At 49.9% G+C, this 16,641-nt stretch overlaps 1 protein-coding gene across 2 annotated transcripts in view; it reads right to left on the bottom strand.

The window, feature by feature from the left end:
* Positions 1–1,157: 1,157 nt before the first annotated feature.
* TANGO6 (transport and golgi organization 6 homolog) overlaps positions 1,158–16,641 on the bottom strand; it is a 591,842-nt gene continuing 576,358 nt past the window's right edge. For both annotated transcript variants that reach the window (XM_078668284.1, XM_078668285.1), the window contains one exon: positions 1,158–1,496. In XM_078668284.1, coding sequence (XP_078524410.1) covers positions 1,320–1,496 — 177 coding nt within the window. In that variant the 3' untranslated portion in view covers positions 1,158–1,319. The remainder of the gene's footprint in view (positions 1,497–16,641) is intronic.

Here is a 16,641-nt window from a genome sequence, read left to right as displayed (position 1 = left end):
GGTGTTGAAGCATGAGGATGAAACGGCGTTGACCAGCTTGGTCATCGTGAGGGAGGAGTCCAGGATGAATCCCAGGTTGCGAGCGTGGTTCGTGGGTGTCGGTGTGGTGCCCAGCGCCGTGGGCCACCAGGAGTCATCCCAGGCTGATGGGGATTGTCCGAGGATGAGGACCTCCGTCTTGTCTGAGTTGAGCTTCAGATGGCTGTGCTTCATCCAATCCGCTACCTCTTTCATACCTTCCTGAAGGTTGGTTTTGGCGATGGCTGGGTCTTTGGTGAGGGAGAGTATCAGTTGGGTGTCGTCGGCGTGTAGGAGATAATGTTGATGTTGTGTTTGCGTGCGATGGTGGCGAGGGGGCTCATGTAGATATTGAAGAGTGTTGGGCTGAGTGAGGATCCTTGGGGTAGGCCACAGATCTCGGTGGTCTCGGAGCGGAAGGGGGGAGGCGGACTCTCTGGGTTCTGCCGGAGAGGAACGAGGTGATCCATTCCAGGGCCTTTCCTTGGATTCCAGTGTTGTCGAGGCGGTCTATTAGGGTGCGGTGGCAGACGGTGTCGAAGGCTGCTGAGAGGTCTAGGAGGATGAGAGCGACTGTTTCTCCGTTGTCCATCAGGGTTCTGATGTCGTCTGTGGCTGCGATGAGGGCAGTCTCGGTGCTGTGGTTGGCTCGGAATCCGGACTGGGAAGGGTCGAGCGAGTTGTTTGCCTGGAGGAATGCGGACAGCTGTTTGTCGACGGTCTTCTCGATGACTATGTACCAGTATGTAAAGTTAGCACTACCCTCTCTAGGAGGTGTTGATGTTATGAAAGGCCAGTGACACCAAGGTTTACTGGTATGCTGTGGGAGATTTGTTGCTTCTGTTTATCTATACCTTGCAATCTTCTGTCTAGGTTATCCTTCCTAAGCTGAAAAATCCGCCATCTTTTACGTACCTCTGACTTATGGTTCTTGTTTTGACAAAAACTCAAATACAAATCCATAAGTTCAGGCGAGGGAGACCAACAATGCCCACAGATTGAGATGCAGAGTAGCAAGCATGTACTGAGCCGGAGGGGAGGAGGGAATGCAAAGTTGTATCTGGGATAAACAGTGGGATAGCAACGCCATAGCAAAAGCCTGCACAATCAGAGATAAATAACAAAAAATACAAAACGTGAATAGTTAAATAGATGTTTATATTTTACAGCACAGGAAACATATATCCCTAAAAGAAAAAGAGAGGAAGGTAGCGGAGTAACGTGGGTGAGACAAACATTTTCTCTTTGTGTCCTGTGTAGTATGGCTCATCTCCTTTGGGTCTCATCTCCACCTTGCTCCCTTAAGGCAGAACCACAATCTTCTTCTCAAGCTTTTGCTGCGGGAACAGAACACGCATCATGATCTCATTGAGTTCCTCCAGCGCCAGCCTGGCATGCAGTAAAGTCACCTCATCTTGTTCACACTGTGAGACAAACTTAAGCAGGCGGTACAGATCTCTCAACACTTCCCGCAGAACCTGAAGAGAGACATGTGCGAGAAGTCAGTCAAAATACCTATGTCGTTTGAAGTGGTACAAGCGCATCTGATACAGTGAGAAAAGAAACACTTTTGTAGTCCGAAACATCTCTCTCACACATACAGATAAAACAATGCTCAAAAAGACTATATGCCTATTGTAGCTCTAAAATCTTGGTAATCCCATATACAGGTCTAAATTACTGCATGCTAAGCAGACTCAGTCACCTCGCTCTCAATTCATTCCAGATTTTGGAAAAGCTCCAGGTTGCTAAATTGCATGATATACCATGCTATTTGTACAGCACTTTCCTACCTGGGACTACATTGTTGGATGGTTGAGTTTGTCGCTAATGTGGTATGCGTAGGAAGAATTGTGAGGTGCTTCAATCATGTCACAGTGTACTTGCAGATTCTCTTAAGTAAGGCATAGAGCAAAGATATATAGGAAGAATAGAGGCACCGCTTTCAGCAGATAAAAAACATTCTCTCCAAACCTTCAGATAAAGAGTTCTCAAAATACTCTACAAATTACTCACCAAACGAATCTTGGGAATGTTAGTCCTTATATCCCTAATCACATTTATGTGCTAAATATCCCTCCTCAACATGAGATGAGGTGGTTTGTCATTGCAAGAAGGAAACCTTCACTGTCTTTCTCCTAGCCATCTCACCGCATGTGGTTCACATTCGCACAATGGTAAAAAACATGAAATGTGTTGGGAGATTTCCCTCTCGACTGAGCAAAGTATGCGAGTGCAAAAATAACTGAAACGTGAGTACATTGAACTGCCATGGTGTGAGGAGTGGCGCACCACTGAGAGAATGAAATACCACTGGTGAGATGTTTAACATGACTCCTGAGGAGGAAGAAGTCACATCAGCTGTCTGAGCCGGTGGCAAGCATCACATATTGTTACAGTTTAGTAGAGTATAAGCAGCATGTAAGCACCCCTGAATGGAAGGAATATTATGATCTGAAATACAGCAAAAACCTGAAACATGTCAGGAGAGTTGTAGCATGACTGAGATAGCATCGGATTACAAAAAAGCTGATGAAACTGAAATAATTGACCATCAGAAGTCAGCAGAACTATCTAGTACATCTAGCAGTGCTTGAGGACCACTACGTACATGAAAGTATAGTTGCAGAGATGGCACAAAAAAGATTCGACCTACGACAGAAGCATGAATGCATCCTGAGAGAGCAAAAGATCTTTTTAATGTTGGAAGCAAAAGTCCTGTATATCCAATCAGCCTTGATAGAAAATAGATACATCTTCAATGACCTCCCGAATACTCCACAGGTACAAACATGCTTTATCTCCCGTCTCAATCACTGTACCTCGCACTCAGAACATGAACTCTGTCCCTGAACTACCTCTCTGTCATTTAAAACTAGCTGGATCAAGCCAGAGGACACTGTAGACAGCATAGAAAGAGCCAATCAAAAAACAACACAATAGGTAGTTCTCATGTCCTACTGGGTCCTAAAGAGGTCACATATTTACTTAAAGGCGGTGTTTCATTCGATGCCTGAACAATTTACGTGACACTTTCATAAAAATGTTTCCTTTTCCATGTCAGTTGTGAAAAGGCATTTTAATGGATTTATGCAGAGAATGTGGCCTAGCGGCTAGGGCGGTCGACCTCGGAAATGGGGAACCAGGTTCAAGTTTCGGTAGGGACGCTCAACTTTCTGTGATTCTGGGCAAATCATTTAATCTCCCTGTGCCTAACAAAAATGAATGCGTCTGTATGTAACGTAACTGGTGCTCGTGTAAAGCGCTCTGATATCTCTGGGTCTAGTTAGCGCTATATATAATCCACAAAAAACAAAACAAGCATTGGAATAGCCAATATGTCTCGCTTTTGGGACCTTATAAGTATTTAGTTATGCAGCACAATATCCTTGGTGCAACAACATCACCTGTTGCATGGCTAAACACTTATAAGGTCCTAAAGGCGAGACCTATTAGCTATGCCAATACTTGTTCTTGTATAGCGCTATTCATCCCAAACATCGTCAGAGCGCTTTACATCACACCTACATATTAAAGTCTGGGCATGTGATGCCGCTTCCTGTAAAGTTGTGGTTTGTGATCGCACTTCCTATGATGTCAATTCCTATGATGCCACATGTAATGTCATACGCCGTGATGTCATGTGCCGTGATGTCACGCGTTGTGATGTTGTGCGCCATGATGTCACTTGCAAACTGCCTAACTTGGTGAGTCCCACCACTTATTTTTTTAGGACTTGTGCCAGGACTGTGTTTTCGGGCACACAGGTCAGGGGCGGTCTCTCTGGTCCGCTGCCTCTGTTTTTATGATTGCCAACATGCAACAACAAACATTGTGTGAAAAATTGATGACGTTTATAAGGTTAAATTTACATTGATGTATTAAGTGCGTTTCTAGCAGAATATTTTTAAAGGGTGGTAGGTGTTTGTTTCTTTTATTTTAACGGTTGCCACCGCTCACCACTTAAATCTTTGTCATTTAAATTTAATCTTCTACCGTGTTTATTTAATATTCCTGTCCTACCCTGGACCCCAAGCCCGTATCCTTCGGATACTTTTTATTCCTTTTTGCGATGCCATAGATGTGTATAAGTACTGACCTTTTGCGACTGTTCCTCAAAACTTTTATTATTTTATTATCAAATGGTAAACAAATAATCTTTCTTTTGTTCTCTTTTGACATTTTGGGGTTTTCTTTTTGTGGAGGGCGGGGGGTTCTGTGATTAAACTGCTCTAAAACAAAATCAGCAGGGGGATGTGAAAGAATACAAGAGCCAGGAGTAACGCCGTACATGACAGCACCACTAAGGGTAAGCATATCATGTTTGTGCACTTCACACGTGCAAACAACCGACTCACTTTGAGGGGCGCTGACCTGTGGATAACATCTTGGCAGTTGCCTGCTGTAGGCCGAGCTGACAGTGGTCGCGAGGGATGCGTCCTGCGTCGCCACCCTCTGGGCTACAGATTAGGGGGCAGGTTTAGCTCGCACTCTTGAAAGCAACACAGCCGGCGCTTCTGGAAGAAGGCTGCAGGCTTCGCTCTCGTGCAAGGAGCTGCTCTGCACCCAGAGGCTCTGCTCCTGGCCATTCTTGCGGTTCCATTGTTGGTGGTGGATAATCAATCAATCAATCAATCAAGACATTTGTATAGCGCACTACTCACCCGGAGGGTCTCAAGGCGCTTGGGGGTGGGTGCTGCTACTGCTCGAACAGCCAGGTCTTGAGCCTCTTCCTGAAGGAGAGGTGGTCTTGGGTCAGTCGCAGGTCGGTCGGGAGGGAGTTCCAGGTCTTGGCGGCCAGGTAGGAGAAGGACCTTCCTCCTGTTGTCGTTCTTCGGATGCGGGGGACGGCGGCGAGGGCGTGATTGGCTGATCGGAGATGGCGTTTGGGAGCGTAGAAGTTGATGCGGTTGTTGAGGTAGCTCGGGCCTTGATCGTGTAGGGCTTTGTGTGCGTGGGTGAGGAGACGGAAGGTGATTCTTTTGTTGACGGGGAGCCAATGCAGGTTTCTTAGATGTCCGGAGATGTGGCTGTGTCGTGGGATGTCGAGGATGAGTCTGGCCGAGGTGTTCTGGATCCGCTGGAGTCTTTTCTGTAGCTTGGCGGTGGTTCTGGCGTAGAGGGAGTTGCCGTAGTCCAGTCGGCTGGTGACGAGGGCCTGGGTGACCGTCTTCCGGGTCTCGGTTGGGATCCACCGGAAGATCTTCCGTAGCATGCGCAGGATGTTGAAGCACGACGAGGAGACGGCGTTGACTTGTCTGGTCATGGAGAGGGAGGAGTCCAGGATGAAGCCCAGGTTGCGTGCGTGGTCTGTCGGTTTGGGTGCGGTGCCCAGGGCGGGGGGCCACCAGGAGTCGTCCCAGGCGGAGGGCGAGGAGCCCAGGATGAGGACTTCCGTCTTGTCCGAGTTCAGTTTCAGGCGGTTGGTCGTCATCCACTCGGCTACGTTTTTCATCCCTTCGTGAAGGTCGGCTCTGGCGGCGGCGGGGTCGTTGGTCAGGGAGAGGATCAGCTGGGTGTCGTCAGCGTAGGAGATGATGTTGAGGTTGTGTTGGCGTGCGATGGCCGCGAGGGGGCTCATGTAGACGTTGAAGAGGGTGGGGCTCAGCGAGGACCCTTGAGGGACGCCGCAGATGACTTCGGTGGCCTCTGACTTGGAGCATGTGTCCATGAGGGAGGCCGTGTGCCGAACACTTTGACGTGAGGCAGCTGCTGTTCAAGACTACAGTTACGGCTGCCCAGGACGTGGGCTTCGAGAGCCGTTCCACAGCCGAAACGGGCACAGTGGGAGCCGCAGCCGGGCTTGGATTACCTTCGTAGCGCCCAGACTCCGGGTGCCGCAGACAGGCTGAGTAGGCCTGGGCCGTTGCTTCTTTCGAGTCTGGTGCTCACGCCTGGGTGTTAGACAGAGAGATGCGGGGTGGCCAGCTGCGTGTGAACAGGGGACCTCAACCCCCAAGGAGCATCAACAGCATGCTGGGCTTCCTCACTGAGCTGCTAGTCAGCCTGGTCCTGCTGGGCTTCTTCCTGGTCAGCTGCCAGAATGTACTGCACATCATCAAGAGCTCGGTGTGCTTCGTGCTCAAGCACGAGCACCAGGAGCTGGACAAGGAGCTCTGCAAGAGCCAAGGCGCGACCGATGACGAGAACACCATGACGACGAGGGTGGTCCGGCGCCGGGTCATTGTCAAGTAACGAAGGCGGGACCTGAGGCTGGGGGAGAGCAGAGACTCCAAGAATGAAGATACCCCTCTGACAAGTTGGTCCAGAGTCCGTGTGGGAAGAGGGCACAGATAACAACAAGCGCGGCCCAGTGGCAGCAATAAACGAATATGCAGAGCATTAGCCATCTTCAAAGGAGCGGCTTCAGGCTCAGTCCATCTACAGCGTTTACCTTACCTTACTGGAGAGAGCAGCAGCAGGCGTGATAATTGCAAACTGACGGCGCCGCTGCTCGCTCCCGCAAGGTAAACGCCGTTCATGAACGAGCACTAATAGGAAACAGTGCAGAACATGCACAAGTTTCAACAAAAGCCTGGTGCGATTCCAAGAGGTCACTCCAAATCAGCGCTTGCCCTGCGAAGGCGAGACCTAAAAAAATAGGCACATTCTCCCCAGAAAGGCAATTCAATAAAAAACCGGTTTTAAATACTCTATGGGTTCTAAATATTGTTTTAATGAAGTTGATCAAGCTTAATATTTAGCTTTGGTTTGACAGTACAGCTGTAAGCAAGACCTATTGTTACCAACTGCAAGAAAGCGTATTATTATGTGTGGTGGGCAACCGCCCACCTCAAGAAATAATAACATTTCATTTCAGAGTGAACCCTCCAAGTCACTAAATTAACCAGAGCTCAACCCCCTGATAGTTGCGGCACAGAGCAGACATGCTTCACTTAGGGAAACGTGTAAAGTATTTATGCAGTACCAAAACATAATCCAGTCAAAACACTAGTGTAGAAAAGTAGGATCTGCTTCTTGTAGTTACCCCCACTTTTTGCTTGATGTGATGCTGTTTTTGACTAGTCTGACTGGGATCCTGCTAATCAGGACCTCAGACTATCTGCTTTCTCCCTAAACTGTTGTGTTCAGTACCTAGATACATCCCAGACTGGATACTGGGGTACCCTAGTCAGTCCCTAGCATATGGTACCCATGTAGCCAGGGCGTAGGTACCCCAGAGGTCTCCCGTGGGGTGTGAGAATTGCATTATGTAACTCATGAGAAACCATTCAAAATAGAACTACAGGCCTTCCATTGCAGCCTGTGTACATTGATATAGGTTTACTATATCTAAGGGTCACTGCACTTAAAACCTATAAGTCACCCCTCTAGCAGGCCTTTACAATCCGGGGGGTAGGGTTCTTGGTTCTAAGTGAGGGGGTGCCCCTCTATGAGCAGGACACCCCTGCAGCCTACAGAGTCCATTCTCCCAGGTTGTCAGTGAAGCAGCCAAATACTATATAGAGGGGCATCGCATGACCGCACGATGACCATCTCGAAAACGGCTGCAATGAACCCTTTTATGTTTGAATCATACCTCCCACACCGTAAACGGTGTGGGAGGTATGATTCCAAGCACCGGGAGAGCCCTCCGTTAGGCTCTCAGTGTTACCGTTACCAGCCTTCTAGTCCCGGACAGCACAAAATGATTGCTGCCGACCAGACACACATTTGTGCCCTCCTGCTACTGAGCCAAGCTTGAGCAGGGGAAGGCAAAAAATAGGCATCCTATCGCATACAGATTTAGTGTATTAGGGCTGCGTGGGTGCACTTGCCAGCACCAGAAAGTCTGCATGACGGGCACATTTGGTGTTCCTGTGCATAATCCAGTTCAAACCAGTCCTGGGAGCCGTTGGACCCGCTCTGGCGTGAAACTAGACAAAGGTCATGGGAGTAACCTCCCCCCCTGTCCAGACCCACCCCTGGGAGGTTCCCCTGAATCTTCCCAACCCATTCCTTAGGGTACTTAATAGCTTATCTGGGTGTAGGTCCCTGTATTTTTCGAGGACAAGATTCAGAACTGAAACCACTGCACTTCTACCGTCTTGGCACTCTGGACTTCGCTGGACTTTGTTTGGGCCTGACTTTGTCTCCCTTTCAGTCTGCTGCATCTTCTGTGCCTGTGCACCATACAGGATCTGTGCAGGACCTGTGAAGCTGTCACGATGTCAATGGCTCAAAAATATGTAACCACTAACCTCTGAGAGACATCAGCAGGAACGATGAAACGCAGATATTCCCCCTTCTTCCCCAGGAAGCACGCACCTATAGAGTGAGTCAACACTACTAATGATGTGTGCACCTCAGGGAAAAAGGGAAGTGGATAAAATAACAAACTACTGCCTGGGAGGAACGTCTCCTGTAGTAGGGTACTGGTGTCATCTACTATGGACCTTCACAGAGGCACTAGGAGTTGTCTACCCAAGGATCACTGCAGGTAAGGATGAGAAAAGAAACCATTGATTAGAAATCCATAATGTGTTTGTAGATCTGTTATTAATTTCTATAGTCTCACCCCACTCACTATCAAATATGGCAGTTTTCAGGACCTGGAAAGCTTCTCCAGTAAGAGAAGAGGTACGATGATCAATACAGCAAAATAAAGTAAAACAGTAGAAGTTGTGGAATCAGTTGCTATGTAGAACCCCCATCATCCTGTGAGGGAACTATGAGCCAGGTACAGTGCTCCTGCACAATTCGGAGTGTACAGCAAAAGCGATACAAACATGAACCAAAATCAGCAAGGAGGTAAAAACGTGAAACAAAATCAGCAAGGAGGTATAGCCTATAAAACCCAGGCAGGCTATATTTTCAGAGCTCCTTTTACTCCAAGGAAGCTCTATAGTTTGCACAGCAGGACCTCATTCAACAGGAGTAAAAACAATCTTCACAATGGCGTCTTGGAGGAATGAAATGTATATAAATCACATCAGTAACTGGAGGGCTGAAAACCTCCCGAAAATGCAGCTAAATGTTCGAATCACCCGGAATATACTTAGTTTGCCGGAGAACAGACTGCGCGGCCAGCGCGTCTATCTCAATGGCGATAGAAACGATACCTGGTCGGTGGAATCCAGAAGTCAGAGATTCTCGGCAGCAAATCCAAAGAAACAAAGTATCCTTTCCAGGGAAATAACATGCAGCGTCCACAGTCACTCGGCATCGATTACAGTTGGCAAGCCCCGAGTTGCTGACACGGAAGGGCTTTGTAGGGAATGCCAAACTGAGTGTTTCCGGGTTGAAACCCCCGGGGCTTCTGGGAAACGTAGTTTCTACCGGTTCTCCAGTCTTTAGCGCGCTGCAAAAGCCGCGTGATCGCCACAGAAGCATCCAAGACACTTGAAGATAATCTCCCTTGAATTGAAGGAGTCACTTCCCTGCATTTACAGGCACCTCAACACTGCTGACCGGTCTGCTGATCCCGACCTCCTGCGGACTCTGAAGGGTTCAACAACATAGGTGGTGGTTATCTATGTCTCTTGAGGCCCGAGCTGTCCTTTCACCGAATTTCAGGTCAGAATCGCTCGTGGGGGCTGCATTAACCGAACCCCTTTGCACCGCGTACTTTTGCAAGTGCATATGCTTGTTGGCAACTTTGCGACAAGTGCATTGGGCTCCAAGAAGCCCCAACCTCCGGCAACTTCTTACACCAAAATCTTCAGCCACACCGCCTTGTGGGCACGTGGCCTGCTCCTGTTGGTGAGCTGCTTGAGATTTGAATTTGAATTTAAAAACATTTTTATAGCGCGCTTATACCGTGCGGTTTCTTCTCGCTGTTGGGTTGCAAGGAGGCTAACGGGAGCAAGGGGAGTCTAGACATTATAGGCTTGGGAGAAGAGCAGAGTTTTGAGACCTTTCCGAAACTCGGTATAGGAGGGCGTCATGCGAAGTTTCGTAGGGAGGGAGTTCCAGAATACAGGGGCAAGAACTGCAAATTTTGTTCCGCCCGCCTTTTTCTTTCTGAAACGAGGGGTAGTTAGCAGGGACAGATGGGTGGATCGAAGCTCTCTTCCCGGCGTATAGGAAGTGATGGCGGAGCAGATGAACTCCGGGGCAGTGCCCATTTTGGCCTGAAAGGTGGTACAGCCAAGTTTAAACAGGGCTCGCTCTTTCACCGGCAGCCAGTGCAGGGCCTGCAGTAGAGGGGTAACTCGATGGAATTTAGGCAGGCCGTGAATCAGGCGGGCAGCCTGGTTCTGCACTAGCTGCAAACGGTGGATGGCATAGGCTGGGGCGCCATTGTAAATGATATTGCCATAATCAAGGCGCGAGAGCACCATAGCCATCACTATGATCTTTAGGGCAGGCAGAGAGAAGAAGCGAGAGATCTTCCTAATGGTTCTAAGGGAAAAAAAACAGGAAGAAACAACCGAATTAACCTGGGAGTGGACAGAAAGTGAGGAGTTTAGGAAAATACCAAGAGTTTTGACTTTGGGGACAGGGAGCGGGGGGACACCAAGTGAAGAAGGCCAATGGGAAGAGGACCAGGGACTGCAACCACCTCCGGTCAAGACTAGCTCCGTCTTGTCCGGATTGAGTTTGAGGTGGTTGCAGTTCATCCAATCTTGGATGAACGACATGACGGATTGGACATTCAGGGAGGACGAGGGGGAGTGGGAGAGGTTGAAAATTAGCTGGAGGTCATCGGCGTAATTAAACACCGTGACCTCGAGCTGCTGTAACATAAAGATAAGGGGATAGATGTATAAATTAAACAAAAGAGGGGAAAGTGAGGAACCTTGGGGGACTCCACAAACCACCCTACGAGGGGCAGCGGTGAAACCAGCTAGGTGGACTGCCTGAGCCCTGCCACTCAGGAAGGACTCCAGCCAGGCGAGGGCCAGGCCCTCTATGCCCGCCGCCCTGACACAGGTGAGGAGGATGGAGTGGTCCACCGTGTCAAACGCGGCGGACAGATCTAAAAGGATGAGGGCCTGCGGGATGTTGGTATCAATGCCCTCGCGTAGGCTGTCCATCACTGAGGTCACCACCTTCTCCGTAGAATGGAGGGGGCGAAAGCCCGCCTGCCGAGGGGAGAGGCAGTGGTTAGTTTCCACATGGGAGCTCAGGGTGCTGGTTACGTAGGTTTCTAGAACCTTGCCCAGGTAGGGCAGAAGGGAGATAGGACGGTAATTGGAAGGGGATGAAGGGTCAGCACCGGGCTTTTTTAGAATAGGAATAACAGCCGCAAGTTTGTGAGCGGTGGGGACCACTCCATTACTGAGTGAGTCGTTCAGAAATGTGAGGGGGGGAATAGGGCAGTTTAAGAAGATTTCTCTCAAGATATGGGCAGGGGCAAAGTCTAGGGGGGAGCCTGACTTTACCTTTTGGAGCAAGGGAAGAAGTGTAGCCTTGGGCAAGGGGGGAATGGAAGTGAGCTTGGAAGTGACAATGGGTGGGGAGGGGTTAGTAAAGGTAGGGGAGGGGAGAGGAATGTTGGACTTAATCTTAGCGACCTTATCAACAAAAAAGTTGTTGAGTGAGTCGCAGAGCGGTTGGGAAGGGGGAATCGAAACCGTGGTTCTATTGGATGAGGCAAGCTCGTGTACTGTCGCGAAGATTTCTTTAGCTTGAGATTCCGCTTCCAGTATTCTGTTGGAATAGAACAGGGTCTTAGCATCGAGGATGCCTTGCTTGTACGCCTTGAGCACGGAAAGATAAATAAGTTTTTTTTCAGGGCAGTATTGTCCTCTCCATAAGCGCTCAGCTCTGCGTGCGGCCAGTTTCTTCTCCTTGAGGTCAGGGGTGAACCAGCGGTTAGCAGCATGGGCGCGCTTAACCGTTATTCGCCTCAAGGGAGCAAAGTCGTCTCCTGCCTGGGTCAGCCAGCCATCGATAGTGGCCAGTTGGGCCTTGGCACAGAGGCCTGAAAGGTCGGGCAGGAATTAACTAAGGATGAGCAGAAAGATGACATATCTGCCTTACCCCATTTTCTGACCCAGATATTCTTGGGAAGCGGGGGTTTAATAGCTGGAACCAAAGAAAGGGAAAAGGAGATTAAAAAATGGTCCGACCAGGAGCAGGGGGAAATGGTAAGGGGAGTAGTAGGAACATTCAAAGTCCAAACCTGGTCGAGCAGATGGCCATGCACATGAGTGGGGCTGTGAACCTGGCAAATAAAGTTGAGGCTGGTCATAAGGTCGGTGAATTCTTTGGATAGGGGACTTTCGGCGGGATCGTTGGGCCAGAAATTGAAGTCACCCAACACCAACACTGAAGAGTTGTTAACGACCAGTGTTGCGAGAACGTCCTGGAGACTGGAAATAAAGGAGGGAGTGGCGTGTGGGGGACGGTAGATGAGGACAGCGGTGAAAGGGGCCGAATAAGAGCTGGCGCGAATTATCAGACAGTCAACCTCGGGGATGGGAGGAAAGGGGAGAATCTGAAAGTGAGCGTCAGCATGAGCTATCAAGGCTACTCCCCCACCTCTAGTGCCCTCAGGTCGATCCGCACGAATGATGGAATATGAGGGAGGAAGTGCGGCTAAGACGTGAGGTAGGGAGTCAGCCTTGTACCAGGTCTCTGTTAAGAACAAGAGGTCTGGATTGTGGGTGTCAAGGTAATCAAATAGCTCATGCTGATGGCAGACTGCTGATCTGGTGTTAAGGAGTGCAGCAGCGATGTTAAAGGTCGGCAAGAGGGGGGCAGGGGGAGGATTGAGTATGGGGGTAGCGGTAGGGAGCAGGGGGGGGTAGGGAGGGGAACAGGAAATGGCGGTAGGTGGGGTAGTCGGAGGACGCGAAAAAAGACTTAGGCTTTGCAGTAGGTTGAACACATGCGGGCTGACGGTACCTGGGAGCCAGTAGGAGAGGAGGCTGGGGGATGAATATGACAGCGGTGGGACATAGGGAGATGCCCCTGGCCCCGGACTGCCGCGGACGGGCGCAGACGGGCTGGACTCAGGCGTGACTCCGGCGCGAAGCCGGCGCGCCCGCTGCGCTTGTCCGCTGCGCTGACGCATGTGGAGCGTTTAAGTAGGCGGATGCGAGGGGGGTGGGCGGAGTCAACAGGGCGGGTTGGGAGGCGGATTAAAAATCACAAACAAGCCAGCCGCTCGTAGTCAGCGGGACGAGGGACTGCTTGTGTTCAGCAGTGAAGAGGTTAGGTATTTAAAACAAATGCGCTCGCAGCCTCGCGCTAGCCCTCTGCCACCGGGCTACTCGCAACACTGAGGCGAGGGAAAGAGAAGCCTAAGTAGGCGGATGCGAGGGGGGTGGGCGGAGTCAACAGGGCGGGTTGGGAGGCGGATTAAAAATCACAAACAAGCCAGCCGCTCGTAGTCAGCGGGACGAGGGACTGCTTGTGTTCAGCAGTGAAGAGGTTAGGTATTTAAAACAAATGCGCTCGCAGCCTCGCGCTAGCCCTCTGCCACCGGGCTACTCGCAACACTGAGGCGAGGGAAAGAGAAGCCTAAGTAGGCGGATGCGAGGGGGGTGGGCGGAGTCAACAGGGCGGGTTGGGAGGCGGATTAAAAATCACAAACAAGCCAGCCGCTCGTAGTCAGCGGGACGAGGGACTGCTTGTGTTCAGCAGTGAAGAGGTTAGGTATTTAAAACAAATGCGCTCGCAGCCTCGCGCTAGCCCTCTGCCACCGGGCTACTCGCAACACTGAGGCGAGGGAAAGAGAAGCCTAAGTAGGAGGATGCGAGGGGGGTGGGCGGAGTCAACAGGGCGGGTTGGGAGGCGGATTAAAAATCACAAACAAGCCCGCCGCTCGTAGTCAGCGGGACGAGGGACTGCTTGTGTTCAGCAGTGAAGAGGTTAGGTATTTAAAACAAATGAGCTCGCAGCCTCGCGCTAGCCCTCTGCCACCGGGCTACTCGCAACCTCTCCCGATTCCTGTGCCTCTGGCCTGTGGGTCCATTTGAGGGTCACCTTGGTTTTCCTTGGGCTCCCATAAGTGCTCGGGGCCTGCTAGTGGTGAGTCTCCTGGACCTTGCTGGTCCCAACCGTGCACCTTCTTGATTTCCTGTGTGGGTTGCATTTGCCAAGGCTTCCTGGTGCTCCTACCGGATACCGACCTCTCAGCACTTGACATCCTTCGTGGGACAGCTCGCATCTGGGTCCTGGTCGTCCTCAGCATCGCCTGGTCCTCGCAGCTGCAGTGTCACGGTCACAGTCATCCCTCCTGAAGCACCTGACATCGGAGGACATCCGTCTTCCAAGTCTCCTGGTCACTCCCGAGTGACAGACACTGTTTCCTCTGCTTTCAGGTACTCCTCTTCAAGAATCCACGTTTGGATTCCTCCGGACACTTTCTCCTCATCTGGCAGCAGCACTTTCCTGAAGTCCTGCATTGGGTTCGACCGCGGTTTCCGACGCCACTTCACCCCTATGCACCCTGCTTCCCTGGGATGGGTAACTTGGGTACCATGGTATCCACTGGTGGGTTGACTCTCCAACCTTCTGTCTTCCACAGGGTTTCTTCAGGGTCCACTGGGAAGGGTCCCTAATCTTTAAAATTCCAACCGTGACTTGCACATAGACTTGCATGGGGCATGCGGTCGTGTTCAAACACTACACACACTCTCCGTGGGGTCCCTATCTACTTACCTTGGGTGGGTCTGTGGGTCCCCAACAATTCTACGTCCTCGTGACATTGTCCTGGTTCGAGTCGTGGTTCTTATACCACTTTTTTTAGTATATGGTTTGGTCTCCCTCTGGGGCCTACTGTGTAATAGTGCTATTTACTGTGATTTCTTTGTTAAACTATTGTATGCTTTGTGTGTATCTCTGTGTAGGAGATACTGTAACATACTAGAGAGTGTTCTAGAATAAAAACATATTTTTATACATACTTTATGTGGTTCCTTTTTATTTAATCTATACTATAAGATTGTATTCTGGTAAAACAAGCTGCTTTACACTCCTTCAAGACTAAGCCTTAAGGCTGCTCTCCACAGCTACCACTTGGATAGCTTTCAAAGGTTTTCTGTGACCTGCTAAATCACCATAAAAGTTGTCTGGACTGGTGCAAGGTGCCCACTTACATTAGTGGACATCATATACCAGGCCAGCCTTTGTTTGATAAAAATCTCAAACCGAATTAGAAAAAATAGAGTAAATTTTAATAAGCAAAATGACGCCAAGATGATAAAAATCCAATGCGGGAGATATTAATTTTTTACGTTTTAAGTAAAATAGTGCCAAAAAGCAATAACCCCCAATGGTAGTATACGGAAGCAGTAGATCAGGGCCTCGGTGAAATTTGATGCCGACTGCAATGGTGTCCTGGTCAGATACCTCAAGTAGATTGATCCTGGTGAAAGACTGAAAGTAAATTTTCTTTTGAAAAGTGTTGACATTTCTTGTAAGTGGCAATTGCTAATGAAGAATGTTTTCTTCCCAATTTTTTAGAAGAAAAAATCTTCCCTGCGCGGGCCACTGTTAAAATTGTAGCTACCGCAATGGAACCAAAGGCTGGATGGTTACCTGAAACAGGTTGATACTGCTGAAGCTCTGGAGATTTCTCGCGTAACATTATCCGAGTCCCAAAAAAGAATGGGACTTAGTCATTTCTGTTTTTTAGAGGTCCATGGATCTTTCAGCAGGACAAAGTTGAAATTCAATCCAAAGCTGTGGAACTGCTGCCTGGATAATTTTTTGGGTGGGTCCCTCTGGTGGCGTTTCCAAACTTTCTTCTGTTACCCAAACAACCGCAGGAGTACACTTCTAAAGACCAAAGGAGCGATGGGGAAGGCACTAAGAATCACAGGGTATTAGGCCGAGGCCAACAGCAAAGTCAAATCAAATGCCACTGGTCAGCTGGGCACTTCAGAGAAAATGCCTCTCGAGTTTGTTATGTCCATGTTGCCACATAAACGTTCTGCCAACTGACCCTTGGAGGCCACTTCTGGGTATGAGGGGTGGAGCAGGAATGGTCCTTCGGGGCTCCTCTCAGATCACAGAGAGCAGGTCTAGTGACAAGGCAGGCCACTTAGAAATTAAGTTCTTGGGGCCACCTCAATCGGTCTTCCTGCCAGGGAAGGAAAAAACCCTCCCCACTACCAGGCCACTGTCATTGATCTGTTAGCAGTTTCATACCTCTTTCAGTTCTCATTCATACGAAGTACAGGCTTGGCAGTGGTTGGAGAGTTAAAACAAATTAGCCTCCAGCAGCTTCAAGCAGGGTAAAAGTCACTTTATTATCAGGGGAGGGCGGAGGCAGCCGCCATGACTTGAGGACGTAGCTGGCTTGAGCTCCTCGCCACCAGCAATCCCCTGGTCACTTCTAGCTGCCGCTAACAGCCTGCTCATGCCAGTAAAGTACCTCTAAGTAGCCTGGACCACGTGAGAATCCCTGAACCCAGCCTTGAACAAAGTGGAACAATATTGGTGCCGGAGCTCGGCGTGGATTTAAAATGGTGGCCCCACTTTGTTAGCGGTAGTGGCGCTGGATTTTGGATACGGCTTGCTCCCTGAGTCTCTCCAGGTAGCCACTCCTGCCTGCTCACCAGTGTTGGGTGCCCATGGGTGTGTGGGACCCTGTGGACATCACTCGTTAACTTTGTTTGAGCCAGCACGCGGTGTGGGTTATCTGCGGCCAATCTATGCCCTCACCCAAGCCACGCTCCGATTGTGGCGGCTGCAAGGGCTTTCACTTCCTCAGCATGTCTTCCT

This window comes from Lissotriton helveticus, chromosome 12 (assembly GCF_964261635.1).
Source record: "Lissotriton helveticus chromosome 12, aLisHel1.1, whole genome shotgun sequence".
NCBI lineage: Eukaryota > Metazoa > Chordata > Amphibia > Caudata > Salamandridae > Lissotriton > Lissotriton helveticus.
This window is presented reverse-complemented; position numbering and strand designations above follow the sequence as displayed.